We start from the raw sequence: 21,430 nt of genomic DNA, 5'->3' as shown, positions 1-21,430 counted from the left end.
TGCAGAAGGTTTTATTCTAAATAAATCGTATAAGCGCACCGTGTCTGGCTCAAATATTGGGTTCTCTTCTTGTTAGTTCATTATATATATAGAACAGTTACAAAAATAGTACTATATTTCAATTAATTTTGGTCACAATTGCATACAGCCAATAAAAAACCCAACATTAGAATTTTTCACAGGATCAATAAAATATGGATTTTAATACAGAAATGTTGAGTTATGCCCTACAATTGGAGGTTGACTCCTGACTCTTGACAGAGGCTCTTTTTGCATGAACATTTTAACCTTCCACTCGGCTTTCTCTAATATCCCAGGTTCTTTAGCATTGACTAAGTTGTAGATGGTGTCAATAACAGTCTGCTGGTCAACTGTCACATCAATAGTCCTCACCATGATTGGGTAGGTGATAACGTGGCTATGGAGCAACATTTCTGATTAAAAAATCTTTCTGTGATTGGTCTCATGCAATGTTCTAGTCTTGTGAAAACTGAATTTTTTTTTTGTTGGCTGTACTTTATAATCACTTTATAAAAATTAACAGACATTAACCCTTGAACTATGTCTCACTTATGTGTATGAACTTCACATTTTGAATATTGTGTTTATGGAGTGAAAGTAGGCAAACAGTTGGAAAAGTCTTTGTTTCCATAAGAAATAAGAAAGTACCTGATAAGAAACCAGGGAATAAATGTAGCGCTCCTGTTATATGTTTAGATTGAATTCCCAAACACTGAGACATCGCAGGTTTAAAAACTATGAGCAACATCAGGGCAGGAAATCCAAAACAAACCACACCTTCATACAGACTGATATGTGTGGTCATGCTTGCAGTTGGTGCCCTACATTCCTGTTACACATCCTGCCTAGCAGAGCAAGGTGGTGCTGAAATCATGGTGCTCAAGCAGTAGCATCTATATGCCCTTTTCCATTAGACCTCAAAAACCTAGCATTTCCACTTGGTGGATTTCACTTTCCTTAGGCTTTACTTTCATGGGAAAAAGGCCCTAGTGTGGGGGTAGAACTTTTCAAGAACCCTGGCTCTTAGCTCAATGGGCAGGGTTGTGTGCAGCAAGGCTAAATAGTCCGCAGACTTGGTCTGTTCGCCGCGGCTGAAAAGCAAATATTTTAGGTTTAGGGCTAATCCTGATGGACTGTGCGAACGAGACTGGCTCTCTGCTTTTCATCCGGGGTAGAGTTGAGAAGGCGGAGGAAGAGTTGAATCGGTGCACTGCCTATATTGTGCGTAATTTCGCTGCAATCAAAAGACTGCGGTATTGTACATAAAAATCCTCCACACCACTCCCGCATTGGCTGAGGAAACAAACGTTCTCCACCCCGTTTTCTCTGGAGTCTGGATGAGCCGCAGCAGCAGATACAACTTCTCTGACTCATCTGTTTGACCTATATGCTGTGTTCTTGCCACCAACCGCTGGAGTGGAGTGGTACTGCACTTTTCCTCACCACTTCCCCATACATCATAGAGAATGGAAACACGTAATAGAAAAGTAGGCTAATGTTATTTGTCAGGTTTCCCCACAACTGAATCATGATGAAGTTTCCATTTCTTAAACTTCAGAGGACTCTTGCTAAACAGAAGGATTTGAGGTTCCAAGTTGGTAATTCAGTATTACTGTTTAAAACTGCCTAAACATTGAACCTGTACATGTTTTAATTCATGCATTGCAAAAATCAATGCCAGTTCTGGATTTAATTAAAAAAATTATCTTTTTAAAAAAAAAAAACTTTAATTGTAATTTACATGTTTTACCCAGTAAAAGCTAATCCTATTTCTAATTGTTTCAAGTTAGAGGACTCACATGGTCAAAGAGAGTAGGGCAATTTATGCATGCATTAATAGAGGCTAAAATAGTTAAACAAATTCTAAGTATATATATTGCTATTTATTTTGTTAGAAATTACATATTATAGTCTGGAATGGTTAAAAGCAGGACATTCTAAGATTTTGGTCGTTCACCTTTTTTGCTAACTTTTCTGTTGAAGTTAAATGAACATAAAAGTTTTTTTTTTTTTCAGAAATCACATACTCTCTCAGATATACTAGGCCAACAAAAGAGTTTATTGTAGACAACACCTTTTTAAAGACTATTTCAGCCACTCATTTAATTAACATAAAATGACAAATATCAATGTGTTTTGGAGCCACAAAAAGTAAATTCTCTACAGAACTGGATTAGAAATTATGTCAGTATGAATGTTGGCAGTATTTTATTGTTTAGAATTACAGTTTTGTCCCAAGCAGTTATTTGACACTGTAGTATATTAAAAGCAGACTGAGCTCTCCCCAGACCCCTTTCAAATCCGTCCTCTCTTTCTCGTGACTTCTCCTCACTGGTCCGCTAAATAAATCTTCACCTTATGAACTGAAATTGGAGCTGGAGACTTTGCTATCACTACACCTTATAGTCCTGGGTGTCCATTCTGTTATTATTTGATTTACGAGTTTAGTATTCCAAACATAACCTCGTCGGTATCGGACTAAATCCACCTGCAGGCTTGGCTGATTGTTTACACTTATTCCCATTTTGTGGGGTCTCATACTTTTGTCTTTGTCATAAGAGGCAGCATTACCAGAAATGTGGATCAAGTTAATTAAGAATATGATTACCTGGACCACTCAACAACAATTTATGTATTGGGAATCTACACGTGAGGGGGAAAAATAGTATGGTATGAAAGGAAGTAAATGTTAAATGTTTTCTAGAGGTTAAGATAAAAAAAATTGTTTTAAACTTTTATCAATCCTGCTTGTGCCCATTGGACAGTAGTTGCTGAGTTGAGTAATTCAAAAACCAAAACAACCAATGTGTTCCACAAAAACTCCTGCTGTGACATGGCAACTCAAAAATAAAATACGTACAACAATTTAGACACCATTGGGGGTGTCTAAAGAATTAGGTCTGGAGATGATCCCAAACATGAGAGCAGATGCCCCCACCCTGGTCCTTACCACCAGAAAATCTATGCCAAGTTCCATCAGCACCAGTTTCTGTACATTTTATTACCTTTACCGTAGATACATCTACACTTGGGGAAACCTTTATGTGTTTTTTCCTTTACTCCCTGTGAAACATTTTTTTTTACACAAAATATTTGAAAAAAGAAGCCTTAGTATATTACAGAGTTTACACAGTGATTAAATCCGCTGTGATTTTTCCAAGTCGACAACAATGCCACCTTCCTTGGGCTGTCACACCCTTTCATCAGCTGCTTATCCAAACACTTGCACGCTAAAAATGTCATTTCTTTGGACGTCTCTGAAGCAAAAACAATAGCAGGAATCCATCTAATGACATTTGCCACCCGCTGAGGGTCACAACTCTGTGCTGCCGTCCTCCGTGCCCTGCAATGCTAAACCTATTTCCCCTCGGCGGGGCTCCAATTCTCTCCCTTTCATCCGCCTCGCTCTGGAAATGAGAGTGACGTTCCAATATCGAGGGGAAAGAATCTCCCACCTTGGCGAGTGAGAGATGCAATGCTGAGAGCCAATTGACTAAATGAAATTCCAGTATGTGACAAGTGGGAGGAGAGAGAGAGAGAGAGAGGCTTGTACAAATGCAGCTTTGTTTAACCTAGACACAGAAAACCACAATACTGTGCCTTTTTTCTGTATATGAAACACTTTGATAGAGATCTGCTGGATTTTACGCTGCTTTAGCAATGTTGTTGGTTTGTTTGCACTACTCCGCTAACATAACACATTTTTCTTTCTGTCTTTATCAGCAAATCTGAATCCCTAACAACCCCAGCCTGGGGGTCAATAGGAGAGAAAAAAGGTTCTCTAATCAGCTTCAAACAAAGAGCACATGTTTAAGTTTAGATGTTGAGGTATGTCCTATGTTCTGAGGGCAGTAATGCCTTCTTCAGCTGGCCTAGAAGATGAAACAGCCCTTTATCTGTGCTGTCACTGGAAATCTCATTTGTTGGTTCAGTTTTCCACCCAGCTGGTCTGTCCACTGAACCCCTTTGAGAAGCACAGAGACAGGCACGGATGACTGGAAGTAGGAGGTTAGAGACGGAGATGAGAGGAAATGGTATTTGGCCATGTTAGATTCGAACCTTGTCACCCCAAAAATTTTTATAAATTACATAACATTGCATAATTGTAGTAAAAGATACAATATGTTTAAAACGTGTTTTACATCTGTGAACCTTTACACTTGTAAAAGAGATGTAAGGATATATTTCACATGTAGAGGGTGTTCCCACGTTTCACGTTACCACACAATGACATGGAAAAAATGAACAATGATTAACAACTAGAACGTTTTCACACGTCTTTCACATGCTGCTACACAATCTAATTTCCACATGTGAAATTAATATGTTTTACTTGTAGAGGGTGTTCTGTTGATTGTCTGACATGACTATGATATAATAACTAAATGTTAAAGGTCAACAGTTTAACATGTAGAAGGCGTTATCACATGATTAAATGTATCTACTTAGTATTAACGTAGAAATGGGAACATGATGTAAAATGATCCAATTACAGAAAATTTTCTAACAAGTTTTAAATTGGACTACATGATGTCCACATATGAAACAGGGGGAAACAAATCAGATATAAAATGCTTTGCCATGTGTTTCACATGTTATAATTTCCACAAATGAAACACGGTAACTTTTCACATTTGCTCAAAAAGTTAATACATGAAATGATTTGACTTTATAATTCACATCTAGAGGGCTGCACCGTCAATATGTCACATGTTACAGCATGTGATTTTTCACATTTCACATCCCAGAGAAAAAATATTTTCCCACATGTTGCACATGTCCCTGCATTAAATATTTTTTTCCAATCCATCAATCCTGGAATAACAGCTCACATGCCGAAGGTCTTCCCATCTTTTTTACAGGCTACTACATGATATAACTTTCACATGTAAAACATGGGACAATTATTCACATCTAGAAGATTTCCTTCATGTTTGATGTTACTACATGGTAATTCCTCATGTCAAAACTTGGGCAAACATTTTAGATGTGGACTTTTTTGTGTGGTTTTTGTGTGACATGTTTGTCATGTTACTACATAAAAATGTTGAAAAACATTTCACCTATAGTTGTTCTCTACATTGATTCACATGTAACACAATATAATGTCCACTTGTTTTTATGTGAATATATGAGACATGTAAACCTTGCATTTGTGAACACCTAGCTTTTTAAATATGAGATATGTTAAAACCTTGCATTTGTGAACACCTAGCTATTTAAATAAATTGTTTGTTAAAATAACAGGACAAACAGAAAGCTGTTGCATTTCACATATTTACTTCTGACACTGACGTGTGAAATGTCACATGTTTAATCACATTCACATGTCATCAGAAATTCTCAAATGTGATTTTTGCAAATGTGAAATACAGTTTTTTTCCAAAAGGGATACAGAGATACAAAAGAGATCTGAACTAAATCTTTCATAGTGTGATGTTTTGCTCCTATGAATAAGAAAAAAAAAATCTGACCTCAGTACAGCTAACGCAAAAAAATTAGGACATATCTAAAATGTGTTTTATCCTCATGGGGGAGCCAGGATGAACTTTTAGGAAATCTGCCCAGAAGTAAAGAGCTTTCAGTCTGGACAAAAAGAGCAGGACCAAACATTTGGCCATCTGTGAAGTTTCCAAAGCCCATCAACATGACAAACAGCTGGGGAGTGGGAGAGGGAAGAACGATCAAGACTGCAAATCAAACAGAAAAAAGGTGCAGGAAATACTAAAAGTAAATTATTCACAGTAATGTGCATCAGTATAAACAGTTTGTTGGTATAATCTAGATAAATGTTTTAGACGTTTGTGTACTTTAGGAATGAAAACCTTCCAGCAATCATACTTTAATTCCTGCGAGAACCATATGTCTTGTGAAAAATGTGCATTTCAATTAAAAAGTTTTTATCTAGCATATAAGTACATTACCAGCATATTGATACAGATGATCAAAATACTTCTGACATTGCGATGATTATGTCTTATCGCTAATGACAACACCAATTCTAGTTTCATTTATGTCTGTTGCTTGTGCCCCTTTTCCTGCCACACTTTTTCCTCCTGCTCATTTTCCATTAATATACCTGGATACAGCTCTCTGTTAACAGCCAGCTTGTATGGCAGTGACCTTTTTTTGCTGTGTCAAATGACTGCTGGACATTTATTGCTTCAACAGCAATATTCAGATTTCCTGAGAAACTGACTTTGAGGTTTTCATTAGCTGCAAGTGAAAATCATCAAAACTAACAACATAAATACTTGAAATATAGCTCTATATAGAATGTTTGTATATAATATATATTTCATGTTTTAAATTAAACTACTAAACTAAATTAACCATGATATTGTAATTCATCATAATCGACACTTATTTGTACCACAGCTTTTGGAAAGCACTAAAAACAAGCAGTTTTCAATGATTATTTCAATTATTTAAGGGAAAACGGTTATAAACAAAGAACATTGTCCTATATGAAAATACTGCCCCCACTGTTAAATTGTGAGTTAGCCCAGATTAACCAGAATTTTTGACAAGCAGAGTCCTGCTCTCCAGCAGAAAATTCCAAAGGAGTATTTCTGTCAACCAATTACTCTAGCCTACTTGGGTTATGGACCAGGACAACCATCCAAAGCACACCAGCAACCTGAATGGCTAAAACAAACAAAATGAGAGTTTTGGAATGGTTTTGTCAAAGTCTGGACCTAGGTCCTATTGAGATGCTGTGGTCAGACGTTAAAAAGACTAATTAGGCTTGAGTATCTTTAAAATCTGCATTAAAATTATTCTGCAAAGCTGAACCGGACACAATTCCTCCTTATCAGTGTAAGACTAATGACCAGGCATGTTGTTGCTTCCAAAAGTTCCACAATAAGAGTTTAAAGCTTAGGGGAGAATTACTTTTCACATAGGGTCAGGTTGGTTATGGATGGTTGGTTTCCTATAAAAACTGTATAATTTGAAAACCTTTTATATTTACTGAGTTTATCTGTGTTTTGATATCAAAATATATTTGACACTGAAATATTGCAGTGGGGGAAAAAAGCAATAACTGAAATCTGAACCAAGACAAAAACTTTTTCGCACCGCTGTTTATTTTCTGACAACATTGCATCCTATTTGCATTAAGCCAGCTGAAATAGCAATGAACATCCTCCTGCTGGTTTATGTTATTTAATAATCTGTAGTACAGATTGTAGTACAGTAACATTAGACAATGAATAGATCATAGGAATTAATTAAATTGATTGAAATTAATTAAATTGATTGGCATGACATGCTCCAAAGGTTGGACGGAATGACATAGCAAGTTTAAGATGTTTTAGGGCATATGGCTACTTTATGTAGGCCAGAAGGTGGCTGCAAAAAGACTAAAACTACAAAAATGGCAAATAAATGGCTAAGGAGCAAAATAAACAGTGCCTAACCAGTGTATTTAAACATCAAGGCTTAACATTAGAAAATACAGAGAATATTCAATAAAACACAAGTTCTGAAGACCTATAGAAGCATTGATTAAAAAACTCTTTATAAGGTCAATCTTAGATTTTTTGCTAAGAACTACCAAGGAGAGTGTTACGTGTGACGGACAGGTCCCATTAAGGTCCTGAAAGCACAGGTGTGGGGAAAAAAAAACAGATGCAACATGTCCAGACTTGCAACTGAAACGTGATTTTTTTTATTATCACTGTTGAAAGGCATACATGACAGTGCAAACCATTCTTTGGCAAAAGTACAACACAGACTGTCACAATGGGTTCTGGTACGTCCTGGTTGACCGCTGGGTGCAGGGACAGTGCAGGTTAAAGCATGTCCAACCTCGCAGGGCGGTGCACTCCATCGACACCTGCAACTTTTTTTCAGTGGGGAAAAATAAACATAACCCGATAAAACAGATATATTACAATGCAGACTATTGAAGGAATGCTTTGGCAGCCTTGCCAAAACATGCATTTAGACTGTTGCTGCAGAAAAAAAAAAAAACTCTGTAAACACACAAAAAATATGCAAGCATATGATACCAGTGTGAATGAAGCCCCCAATTAATCTGAAACCGTTAACATTCTGGAGAGTATTTACTTCTGCTCAGTAAAATGCTTGATTCAAAAGGAACCAATATGAAGAGGTGCTTGCAAGTACAAAACAATCAGACAATGCAAGCCAGTGCATGATGTACGATGAGTGGTATTTGTATGTACAATACACATGTGAGGCCCAATCATGAGATTCCCCCCTCCCCCATCATCCCCCTCATTCCCCCTCTCATATGGCTTCTATTACAGTGGAATGAGGGTCAGAGGGCTGGAGGGGGAGGAGAGGAGTCTGAGCTCAACTAAATGACGTCAGCTCAGACTCAAATCTTCGATATGGCTAGGAAGCAAGAGCAGGGTCAGCATTCCTCACACTGAAAACTGTCCTTGGAGAAAAATGAGAGGAAACAAAAACGAGACAAAGGGAAAAGAGCAGCTGAACTTAAAGTCAAGTGAAAGCATGTCCTTGTATAAACTGCAGCGCTAGAGGAGCAGAGAGAGCCCCTCAGTTGAGACTAAAGGCTCCATGAGCGAGAAAACCAACGGTGAGCAGGTGAGAAAGTGAAAACTGCCGTGGTAAATTTAGCCGTACCAAAGGCTGCATCCAGATTTGTACATTCAGACAGAGTTTCATAGATATGCTAATTTCATAATGTGAAGAGTTATGCAATACTATTTTTGAATATAGAAGGTGAGGGAAAAAAAAAATATTGGGAGAAATTTCACAACTTTACAGTTTTACAAACAGATAGTGATTCAGCGCTTTCCAGAAGCTCAAATACAGGCACATCTCAATAAATCTGAATATCAATGAAAAGTTTAATGATTTCAGTTTTTTAATTCATAAAGCACAATGACTTTTAAAACCAGTAAAGATAAGGTGATATAAGTCTTCGTTTCTGTTTATTTCTATGATTATGGCTTACAGCGCAAGATGGGTACTGACTCTCACCAGATGGATTTCGTTCTGCAGAGCTCCATCCATCAGGGATCGCTCCTATAGAGATGTATTTCAGAAGGATGGGCCTTATCAAAAATCCTTGCATACGATTGGATAAACCACTTGTCCGTCATCTTTACTGACCTGCCAAACCCGGTCGGGAGAAGAGCGAAAAACATTATTTCCACTAACAAAAGCCTTCAAAGCTGTTCTCTGGTGTTTTTTAAATATTTAGAATTCGGTAGGATGGACAACACTGATGAAATAGTAGCATCAATGTTACCGCTTGCTTCGTCACTGCGAGCCACCATTGTTGTCTGAATCCAAACAGTGGCTCCTCTGATACATCAAATCTACAAAAATCCCGCCCCATTACATTAAACAATAAAATAATTGCCTATTCCCACTTACAGCTGATGAAAATCTAAAATTAATTTCCTCTTAAAATTACATTTCTCGATACCAAACAAATAATTTTTAATACAAAAATACTGTTAAAGGTTGTTGACTTAAAACTTACAGGTGCCCAGTCACACAGAGGGCAAGCCAAAAAAACAGTCATCGCTAAATAAGATGGCTGTTCACACAGAGCTGTATCAAAAAAATAAATAAAAGTTGGGTTGAAGGAAGGTGTGATGGAAAAAGATGCTCAAGAACCTGAAGCTGCTGACTTTCCTTGTATGAAGCTACTCCTAAACCAGAGACCGTGTCAAATGTATCTTGCAAAATAAATAAAGGACTGGACTGTTGCTTGTAGTCCTATTTTGAGATTAAAGTAAATTATGCATCATATTGCAAAATCAGGGTCCCAGAGTCTGAAGAAAGATCATAGAGGCACATAATCCAGTGTGAAGTTTCTACATTCAGTGATTATTTGGGGAGCCTTGTGCACTGCTGGTGTTGGTCAACTGTTCTTTCTGAAGTCCAACGTCAATGCAGCCATCTACCAGGAAAAGTTAAAGCACTTCCTTCTGACAAGCTTTTTGGAGATGCTAACTTCATTTTCTAGCAAGTCCAAAAGTCATCACTGACTATCAGGAACTTTCTAACTTGTCACCTCCCTACACCACCCCACGTACCAATACATGCTTCAATAAACATGGTATGACTGTCCTTGATTGGCCAGTTGAGTCCCCTGATTTAAAGTCCATAGAGAATCTAAGGAGTATTGTTAAGGTGTAACTCACGAACAAACTCAACCTTTTTCCAGATAAACTGTATAACCGGGCTACGGGTGCTACTTTAATGGTACAGCGCAATTTTTACATGTTTTTATGTGAACTTGTTTAGTTCTGCAATATTTGTCTTAAAATCCTCTTATTGCTGCTCTATTAGAGTTAAATGGTGGCTATTACACCTCAAAAGACAGTTCTGTGGCAAAACCCCCAGATGTCCGCCTGGTCACTCAATGTTTCCGCAAGTCACTTTCCCTTGTCCTGACCACCACGGCAACGAGCACTGCTTATAACTCCCATTTGGGTCTCTTGGAGCTGCCCCCTTTTGTGGCATTTTTTTAAAAACGTGGATTACACCTTTACAGAAAGAGAAAATACAACAGAGCCAAGAATCCAAATGAGCTTAGGGCGACTAAAACAGCAGCCTGGGCTTCCTGACAACCTCACACAGTGCCACAGGCTTGACTGCCTGCGTGAAACACCACAATAATGCAGTAATTCGTGCAAAACGAGTCCTAACCAACTACTGAGTGCATATATACTGCACATTGAAACTTCTGGGTTTACTAAGCCCAAAAGGGTTTGGGAACAATTTCTGCCTGCAATTACTACCTGATATAAATCAACTACAGCTTCACAGCTATTAAGTGTAAATCCAAACTTTTGGTATCTGTGTAAAGCTAAGGCATTAAGTAATATTTATTCCAGTGGAACTACTATTGCAAATGTCACTATGTCTGATTTATTGGTGAATAAATACATTTAAAGATTATTTGAGCCTCGACTAAATTTTCTTCAAAATAAACAATGCAAATCTGAATTGAAAGCACATTTGTTCCACAAAGTAGGCCATTGTGCCATGCAGACCACATTAAGCCAAATATGCCAAAACTGTGTCAAATGTGTTTTTCACCTGATAAAAAGGAAATCTGTTTAAATAAAAATGCTGATTTCCATTGAAGGACTCCTTCTGCATGGACGCTGTACATCATCAACTGTGTCCGGAGCAGTTGGTAAAAAGAATTATGTGTAAAGCGCAGAGGTTACAAAGGTAACTACGACTTTTATAACCTTTGTTACGCACAGAAATTGCGTCACCTGACAAGGTAAGGAAAAGATGTGTGATAGGTTGTTGGAAAGATATGACTCTCTATTTTCAAAGGTACCAGCCGTGAGGGGCGGAGCAAGAATATATCTGTGTCCGGAAAGATTTTTCCCAAAGAATCCGCCATGTTTGATAGACCTCTAAATGGTGTGTTCTGTGTTCCAGGTACTGTAAAACCAATAGCATTGGTAAAAAACAAAAAAGAAAAAACAAAAGAAAGCCTCCTCCTTTGAAGAATTTAGTGACCGTGTTTGAGCTACATTTAGAGAAGGCAAAAAATGGGAACTACCCTCTTGGCCTTGTTGGGCTATATAGTATAAATCCTTTTTTTATTGGTTATATTAGGTGTTTAATTGTTCTTAGTAACTAAATTTTGAGTTTTTATTATGTGTATGCCATAATCATCCAAAATAACAGATAAATGGTTTCACCGTCTCTACTGAAATGAATTAACTTTTTGATGATATTCCGATTTATTGAGAAAGACCTTGTAAAAAGGGGTTAAAGAGGACAGTGCTGCAGGAGTTGCATTGGTTTCTTGCACAGAAGAGCGCCTCCTTGCACCAGGTTCAACTAGCAGAGACAAAAAAAAGCAAGCTATCCCACGTATAGAAGAGCAGGTATCAGTAGACATGTTTTTTTTTTTTGCATTTCAAACTTTTTTGCAGGGCTTCACATTATCTTCACATGTAAGCATGTACACAGAAACAAAGGTAAAAAGCACAAACATATAAAGCACCAGATGATAAAAAGATAACTATTCATTAAAAGTTGCTGAATAAAACAATCCACTCAAGTCTGATGTATCATTAAAAGACATAACGAGTGTATATAGGTGGCTTTGCATACAAAAAGGTAATACTTTAAGGTTCGTATTTAGAGATTAACTCGGAGTAAAAACAAGGAAATAGCACCAGTTTTCGGTATCTCTAACCTGAGAAAATCTTTTGAGACAACTGCCACCTTTTCCATCCACTTCCCTTTCCTGCTTGTTAGCGGCAACTGGTCCTGCATTTTCTCATGGAGAGCAAACAGCACCTCAGTGCGCCAGGACGGCTTTTTGTCCGTCCTGTTTGTACAATCCGTAAATCTATTCGCTGCTACAGAAGTAAATCCGTGGAGTGCTTGCTGACTTATTGCTGAAGGATTTCAAACTGAGCCCCAGGCTGCTGGCTCTGGACAAACTGGAAATCTGAAATAGCCACAAAAAAATAATAAAATAAAATGCTCCCCTGATATAAAAAAAGCAAACAAAACAAAACTGAGAGGCTGTTGGGTTTGTCGAGGTCAACTGTGGCTATGAGTCAGTCCCATCTCCTCTTTTCATACATCTGTTTTTTTTTTTTTTTGTGATTTTCAGGCACCAGATTGTCAGGGTGTGAGGTTGTTGGGGTGGGGAGGAGGGGGTCCTGAAATTTACTTGTGGCGGGTTTCCGCTTTTTGCCTTTTGTTGCCATCTTCCTGCTCGAGGCACACCGGGCAGCAGGCACCTTTTAGCTTGATGGGCTGTTTGCACTCGGCGGCGGCACACGACTCGACGAAGCAGGTCACCTGGGTGTCCTGGGGTTAGGCAGCAGAGGGAACAATAGGTCAGGGACTACATTAGAAAGCAAAAAGTAATAAACCATTTATGTTAACAAGAGTCTATGTTGTTTCTAATAAAATCATCTCACATAAAAAAAAAAAAACTAGCATATGAATCCATATAAAAGTGTATTTTGTTTTGTGATTATTTGCGGTTCTGTTATGCATGATGTTCCAGATTTAAATTCTGGTTTGTGTTGTAGCTTTTCTTTCTTCCATGCTCTTTTTTTAGTTTCTGTTTATCCCGGTCATTTTCTCTCAGTTACCCCCTGCATGTTTCCCTCACAGCTGACATTTATTCTGTCAAATGAGTCCCATCTGCTTTCACTCTAGCGGTCAGCCTCCCCAGCTTTACATCCTCTCACTTCCTGCCATTCTCTGGTTTCTGCTGTTTTCCTTGTCTTGCTTCCTATGTTCAGCTGATCCCCGTAGTTCCTGGTATCTCTTATGCCTATAAATTCGTTAGTTTCGTCATTTAATAACTGTTCCGCTATGCACCTGCCTCTCTCCTGTGTGCATTTAGGTTCTGCTCAACCGTCAAACATGACAAACAATCTAAAACAAACAAGAGCTAAGATGGAAAAGGTTAGATGTGAGCATATCCATGTGCACTTCAGAATTTGAAAAAAGACATGCAAGCTGATGTTCATAGATGCTTTCCATCCAACTGGACTCATCTTAAGCTGTTTTGAAAAAACATAGGCAAACATTTCAGTCTCCAGATGTGCAAAGCTGCAAGAGATATTCTTCAAAAACCTACCCCTATAATTATAGCAAAGGTTGCTTTTGAATCATTGCCGGTGGTTACAAACATGCAACACCTTTTTGATTTTAATCTTAAACATGAAGCAAAAGAAGAGCCTCAAAAAAACTTTTGAGAGTAACAGTTTGCTTTGTCATGCCTTTCAGGAATAATCCTGAAAAGCCTCCAATTACACAAAGCCACATGGGAAAAAGAAAAGGAGAAAAGACTAACTGGTGTGTTGAAGTACTCTAAGCTCAGTAAGCTGCCACTAAAAAGGAGCTCGGTAGCGCTGGGATTTATCATGAGGGAGGTATATCACAGGTGTGTGAAGTTACGAACTGGCAGCTGGAACAAGACAAGGAATGAGAGAAACGTGGCAAGAGAATGCACACCGGTGCCAGGAAGCTGAGATGGGTCTTTAAAACTGGACAGACATCCCATCATCAGTGAGAAATTCACAGATAATGCGATCAGTGTTCTGAGTGCATGGCGGTGTGGGGTGTGGTCCTTTTACTGGGGTGTCACTGGACACATACTCTGCATTCGCACGTCGAGCACGAGTCCTTTTTCCAGCGCTCTCCATCCGTTCGCTCGCGCCCCTCACTGTCAGTGCAGGTGGACTTGTGTAGACGAGCTTCTAGTCTTTTAATCTGCAAAAACACAAGAAAGATGGAGCACGGGCAAATTACCCAGCAGCAAGCTGCAAATTTGACAAATGTATGTCAGTCTGCAGTAAAGGACTGCTTTAAACTGCAATACCAATGGTGGCCACATGGTGATAAAAAGCAGCTCATTTTTTTATCACACTACCTTTAAAAAACATTCATACCACTGGAATTTTTTTTCCACATATGCATTACATCACAACTACAACACAAGAAAACCAACACTGCACATTTCACAGAACTCATTGCTGTGAAACATGGCAGTGGCAGCATTATGCTGCGGGGGATGCATTTCTTAAGATGGAAAAGGTGAACTGCTCACACTAACTGGGAAGAAAACCTGTTAAGAAAACCTGTTACAGGCTGCAAGAGTTTGGAAGTGTGACTTTACAGTGATGCTAACCATACAGCCAGAACTCCTATGAAATAGGTAAGATAAAAGGAGATTAATGGCCCAAAGACAAAATCTAAAAATAAATAAGAATCTTGAACAAGCAAGGCCTGAAAATTGATTGTCCCTGATGCTGCACATCTAACTTCACCGAGTTTGAGCTCTTTCCTCTTTTTCAAAGAAACTGCTAAAAAGTTCTGCTTCTAGATGTGCAATGCGGCACATTTTCTGATCAATGAAAGTTGGTTCTTAAAAGTTCAGATTTCTATTTGTAAAAAAAGTTTGCATTCCACTTTCCGATTATTTACTGCTTTGTGTTGTTCTATTGAAATATCGTGAAAAGTAAAGAAGTTTGAGCGGTACGAGTCCTTTGCACAACATGACAGGTAGGAGAAGCCCATCAATTTTAAAGTAGGACTGATAAAGCAGGAAAACACCTATAAGCACCGTACCAGACTGTTTGGTTGGTACCTTTGATAATAATTTAGCCATTTAATAGTTCTCAAAGTACCACTCCTGTTGGATCAGCATTAAGCGATTAATCTTCCGCTCTAGGCAAGTTTGGAAACATGCCTAACTTGAAGGTTCAAACAGAGAACTGTCTATTCCTCCACTTAATTCTATAAAGTCTATAATTTGCTAAGCAAAACTTAAAATCTATTAGTATGGAACAACAACTAATTGTAAACAAAATGTGGCATAACCGACCACCTTTTATAGAGTGCATGGAATATGTGGTTTGAAAATTGTGGATTCTTGTGCCTTTTATCTGGTACTGTGGATTTGAAATATTAGTGAATAAAACAGCACCTTGAATAATCCCGAAACAAATAAGTTAAGTCCCGAAGTGGATGCAGCTTGCATGTTAACCCTCTTGGTGAACCCCATTATAGCATTACTGTTCTGGACAGAATTTATTTATATTTTTTTTAACCACACCTCTGACAGTTTAGTTAGATAAGATGCTCTTCCTTTCAAATGTAATTGTCTCAAATGTCTTCAATTCTGAACACAAAGGAATAGTGTTCCCATGTGTAGTAATAATCACAATAAGTCTTTGCATTTTGCCTCATTTTAACACCATTAAAAGAAAGTTTCATCAAAGATAAAAGTATCTACAGTTTGGGAGATACACAGAATAGTGGTCATTGCTGGAGAATACTCTTGGGACATTAAAGTATAACATTTTATTTCTTACAAAGCTTGCTTAAGGGCTTCCAGATAAAGCCTTCCAGATAAAGTCTTTTTCATGGTCGTCTTGTGAAATATATTTAGATTTAGTTTGCGTCCTCGTCCATTTCAGTTCAGTCAAGATTTAACTTATTTTTCAAGTCTGTATTTTCCTGTCTTTTATTCATTTATTTATTAGCTGTTTTGATTTATCTTTGCATCCAAACGCTGCGCTTGGTGTTCAGTAGTTAGCTTAAAACTCTTGTTGGATTTTCTGCATTATGGAGGGTCGGAGCAACTTCTGCCAGACTGAAAATCCCAAACGCACCTGTTTCCGTAAGCTTGTGATGGTCTTCTGCATGTCTGAGACAAACTCCTGGAAGTCACTGACCGAAGGTTCACTGCTCGTTTTGGTGCTCAAAGTTACATTTGAAAGACTGTTGTTGGCACCTTCCAGTGGGCTGCAAAGACAAATGCAAACATTAAAAAGTTCTAAATCCAGAATTTATGAACATGGAGGAAGATTTAGTGGTTGCTACCTTGTCTCCTGGATGCTATTGGCAGGTTTCTCCTCTTTGTAGCTGTGCTCAGCTGATCTTCGTCCCCTGAAGTGGTATGATAGGGCATTGAACTGACCCTTGGTTCTGCAGTCTGTGGGGGGAAAGGTCAAGGACAAGCAATCATAAGTCGGCAAGTTCAGTTTTTCGAATCTATCAATGCAACTATCTGGAACCGTGTAAAAATGCAACAGTCCTTATTGTGCCCCCAAAACAGCCCTGAATCAAATGCCCTAAAGGTTTACTTGGGTATAGGACACCGAGATTTTTTGTAAAACATCCCCGTAAATAAAGGGTTTCAAGCTTTATGTTAAGGGATCCAAATCCTGATCACATGATAGCATCAAAGTTTTTCAACAATTAGTAATGAGCAAATCCTTATCGTAACATTTCTTTACAGATTAAAAGCAGAAGAAATTACAGTTTGCCTAAAACTGTTTGTTTGTGACCCTAAGTTGTTCCAATTTTTGACAGTAAAGCCAAAAAGCGACGCCGTGTTACAAAAAGTTTCATAAATCAAGCTTGAACGTTGTAATTTTGAAACGCTAGTGTTGGAACACAGTTTTTAGGTCTCTTCAGCGGCTTTCTTTTACTGCACTTTTACGATAAACATCAGTGTAAAAGTTACACAGAGATATAGATTAGCACCAGAAAATCCCAAATTTGTGACACAAAGTCAAGAAATTACAAGTTAGACATGCTTCATGTTTTTTTTAAAGTCCCATTCAGTGATTCCATCTGTTTTATACATCGCAGAAACCTTGCCAAGTCGTCTGAAACTGAACTATCGTTTGTTACATAAAAGGTATTTTCCAGCACATCTAATGGATTATTAAAAAAAACAAAAACTTAAAGACTGGAAGACTTGTACTCTTTTACTTAGAGACACCTTTTCAAAGAAACTAATGATAATAGATTGTACAAATGAGTCCACCTCAGTCGGTTTGGGTTCTACGCTGATGACTGGTCTCACCTTCACAACAGTCCTGCCACATGCGCAGGTCGATCTGAGGAACGTCAGCACAGCTTCCGTAGCCGTGGGGCAGGTCGGCCACTGCGAACACATCCCGTTGGACCCGGGTGATGTTGTCCCCATTGTCGCACAGAACCCGAGCTAAGGACGCCTGTTTAAGCTGCGTCAGCTGTGCAGGTGAGAAAACGCCTGGGTTTTCATACCAGAACCTAATAAAGAGCCAAACACATGATTAGAGACGTGAATGATAATCAAAACAATATATATCTGTTTATGTTATTACACCTGAATCCAGCTTTATCTAACATAATGCTGTTTTTTTTTTGCTTTCTATAACACTCAAAAAGAGAAGAATAGCAGTAAAATCAACTAAGACGTTCCTAAAGTACTAACTGACATGTGAGTTGCACAATACTTCCATACCTGTCTCCATTCCGGACGCGTTTGAATTGCGTTGCGAGCAGACACATGAGGGTGGGACCCAATCTACTGCCAGGGACCAGGTCTTCAGCCATCAGGGCCGGGAACAGGTCGATGTTAAGAGGTGTGCCGTAGAGCCTGCCACACAAGCAGAACTGTCAGAGCAATAAAAGAGCAGCCACCCTGACCACATAATCAACATTTCGATAGTGAAACTACTTCACCATGAGCGCATAGAAATTTGTAAGGTCAACCCAGATATTAAAAAAGAGTCACATATTTTCGGACAAAACTAGACATTTTATGAGAGAGCTGGTGCTGATAAAACAAAATTCACAGATTTTTTTTTTTCTCTGATAATTGACCGGCTGCTCAATTTCATCTTTTACTAAGAAACTGGAATGGGTGGATGCACAATACAGACCTGGTATCAGGACGCACCAAGCGGACTCAGTTAAAGAAAATCACTAATTTCAGACAATAAAGAAGATTTAAGTTATGAGCTTAGTAATCATTTTTTCTTTGATTTGAAATGTTAATGAAATCCTGTTTGACTGCAGAGCTGCGCATCAATGACTGCTTTCTTTAACACGTATCAAAGATGTCATCACTATTCCCGATTTAAATAATTGTATTCGGAAATAATTATTCAGACTCTTTTAAAGTTACAATAAATGACTAAAATATTTAAGCTCTAAAAGAGACATTATGTAATTTTTCTTTCTGTTTTTTTTGTTCCATAAGCAGGATTATTTAACTATGCTTATAGATTTAAAGTTAGGGAATGCTTTGGAATCTTGGGGTATTTTAAAGAAGTTATTGTTGTTGTTGTTTTTTTATAAAAAAAATCTTTTTTATGAAAACGGTAAAACTTTCAAATATTCAGATAGTACAAAAACACATTTTGTTGCTTTCTTATAATTCTAAAAGAGAAATCGAAATGATCTAAAATTGCAATATGGAGCTAGACAAAAATCGATGATAGGAAAAAGGTCAGAAGATCTCTGATTGGTACATCACTAGACAGGGCTGTGATGTTTTACTTTTGCCTGCTATTTTGAAAAAATAAAGCTGAGTGCATCAAGTCATAGTTTCTGACTTGATGCACTCAGCTGGGCTTTTAATTTAAAGACAACTTTTTACCAAATGGCATTAAAGACTGGATTTGGCTACTTTTTGTTATAACAAAGATTGATTGGCAATTTCTTTAATTACATTTGAATCTCTCTAACCCTAAAGGTTAGAGATTATACTGATTTTACATGACCGTTTCTTTCCGAATCCCAATAGTACAGCTTTTCAAATAGAAACAACAATAACTAAACAAGTAAAACTGTCAAAAAAGGCTCTTAGCTCTTTATTTGTAATAGGATAACACACAAATGTCTTAATTTACTGTGGGTTGATTGATTCCTAATAGGTACCAAAGCATTTTGATGTCGGACGGACGGACATAGAATAGAATACATAACAATAAAGACAGAGCTCAGTTCATAGTTACCTCCGTAATTTCTCTCTGACATCAGGGTTCTTGATCTCATTCCTCAAGTCATCAAATGTCTGCGCTGAGGTCAAGTTACAAAAGGTCCTGTAGTCATTATATGGCGGTATGCCGTGATCCCTTCCTCTCTGAATATTCATGGCAGCCAGATCCAGAGCCACAGCGTGGGCCATGGAGAATAACTTCTCGGTCAGCTCCGTGTTCAGTAGCTGGGTCGAGACGCGCATTTTTCCTGCAACACCAAAGAGTCCGCGTAGGAGCGGGTCGATGCCGCCCTCGTTTACGATGCGGAAAGGAGAGAAGAAGGCCCGGTGCAGGGAGATGTGGCCCTGGGGGATGGGCTCAAAGTGCTCGTTTAACCTGTACAGTATTGGGTTGATGAGGGTGTGTCCAAAGCGGAAAGCTGCTGTGGCGAACCCGTTGAAGATGCCAGCGTTGACGTTGGGGTCATAACCGGTGTACGTCCCTAAAATCCTCATGCCTTCTTCACCGAGAATCTGAAGGAAAACAAAATGTGTGCATCTAGTTAGTGCCGTATGGTCTGATTGTTTTACCAAAAAATACTGAGATATGTGTAAATATGAACTAAATGTCAGCAAAAACTTCAAGTCCCGTTAGCTACCTTTGGTAACCAGTGATTGTAGGTGATGTGCTGCATCTGGGCCCCCACTATCTTTCTGGTCTCGTGGTAGATGGTGTCCCCGTCCCAGTGGGGATTCAGTCTCAGCAGTTCTGTAGCGATGCGGTTGTGCTCCCGGAACCACACTGTGTGCATGGCGGTCAAGCCGAGCTGTTCGTTTGCGCGGTGATCTCCAGCCAAAAAGCAAGGGATCGGACTCTCGTTTTCATCCCTCATGCACTCCGTAGGGGGTCCCGTGGCAAACGGAAGAAGCGCCTTACCCGTACGTTGTATGATGCCTTGACGAAGAAGCCCCCTGTGGCTCGCCGTGTCTCGGATCTGCTCCGATTCGTGTCGCGAGCTGCCATAGACATTGGAGGCGTCGATGTAGGAGGTAATCTGGTTGATCTGCTCTCTCGGATAGACGCTGTTCATGAGCAGAGACGTCATTCCGCTGCCGCACACGGGGCTGGAGCGCACAAAGAACATGCAGCGTGCTCCACTCCGCAGCTGCCGCTGGTCGTTGGCGGGGAACTGGATGGGAAAGCACGGTGGGTCGTTTGTGCAGACCTGAGCGCACAGCTGGCCATCGGAAAAGCGAGACTGACTCAGGGCCACCACTGTCGAGTCCAAGTCGTGGTCCAGGAACTGACCCCACTGCATCAGCATGTGAGTGTAGCGGTCATCCGGCGTGATGGTCTCCGTTCCGATCATCGTCGTTGACACCAGCCTGGGCAGCGGCAGCCTGTATCCGTTGTGCACCCGGTCGGTGGTGCCTCTCGGCAGGTTGAAGCCGTTGTCGTAGACTGGCTTCAGGAGGCGTTCGAACGCAGTGAGCGAGGCGCCCCACATGGGGTGCTGCAGGTTGTTGCAGGTCCCATCGTGACTGCGGTACTTTTGGTGGAAGCAAATGTCTGAGCAGTTGTTGCTGCGGCGGTGGGCTGTGCAGCCGGAGAGGTTAGCGATCATGTCCAGAAAGCGGGGGGATACCAGGTCGTTGTAGCGAAATGCTGCAAGAAGACAAAATAAATGCAGCAACTTAGGAGTGGGGTTACATAGTAAACGGTTACAAAATAAAAAAATTCTAGTAAATACAACTGAGAATTATCTTGTTTTATATCTGGATCCTATTGAACAATGGGTTTGTTGTCTGTCATATGAAAGACAAAAATGTCCACATATACTCTGGATAACATGTAAAGTAGACATCGGCTTCTGTGATGCTGGTTGTTGGCATTTGGTTTAAAATATTTTGTATTTAAACCATATTTCTGCTGATAATTAAAAACACAATAGTCCCTCAAAGCAGTGAACAACCAATGTCATCAGTAGGAAGACAAATGTGTTTATTGACTAAATGTCTGACTTTACGACAAATAAATTTAGCAGATTAGCTCCAGGGTTTTTTCTAAATTACCCAAATAATCACCTATTTTGTCAGATCAAAGCAAAGTATCTGATAGCAAATATTGAATGTACACTGTTCCTTTTAGACTAGTGCTTGCGGGTCATGTGTTTTTTACTCATTCTGTTTATGGGC

The 21,430-nt window shown here is 39.2% G+C and overlaps 1 protein-coding gene across 1 annotated transcript; it reads right to left on the bottom strand.

Moving 5' to 3' along the window:
* Positions 1-11,725: 11,725 nt before the first annotated feature.
* LOC118566920 (peroxidasin homolog) lies at positions 11,726-20,523 on the bottom strand (the record flags this gene model as incomplete). The annotated part of the gene is given in 8 exon segments (XM_036150422.1): positions 11,726-12,825; positions 14,131-14,244; positions 16,149-16,281; positions 16,360-16,471; positions 17,351-17,559; positions 17,774-17,908; positions 19,272-19,768; positions 19,894-20,523. Coding segments are annotated over 8 exon segments (1,974 nt in total), but the record flags the coding sequence as incomplete, so codon positions are not given.
* Between the last annotated feature and the right edge of the window lie 907 nt (positions 20,524-21,430).

The sequence above is a fragment of the Fundulus heteroclitus genome, chromosome 19, assembly GCF_011125445.2.
Source record: "Fundulus heteroclitus isolate FHET01 chromosome 19, MU-UCD_Fhet_4.1, whole genome shotgun sequence".
Classification (NCBI taxonomy): domain Eukaryota; kingdom Metazoa; phylum Chordata; class Actinopteri; order Cyprinodontiformes; family Fundulidae; genus Fundulus; species Fundulus heteroclitus.
Note: the sequence above shows the minus strand (reverse complement) of the source record. Positions and strands in the feature narration are given on the sequence as shown.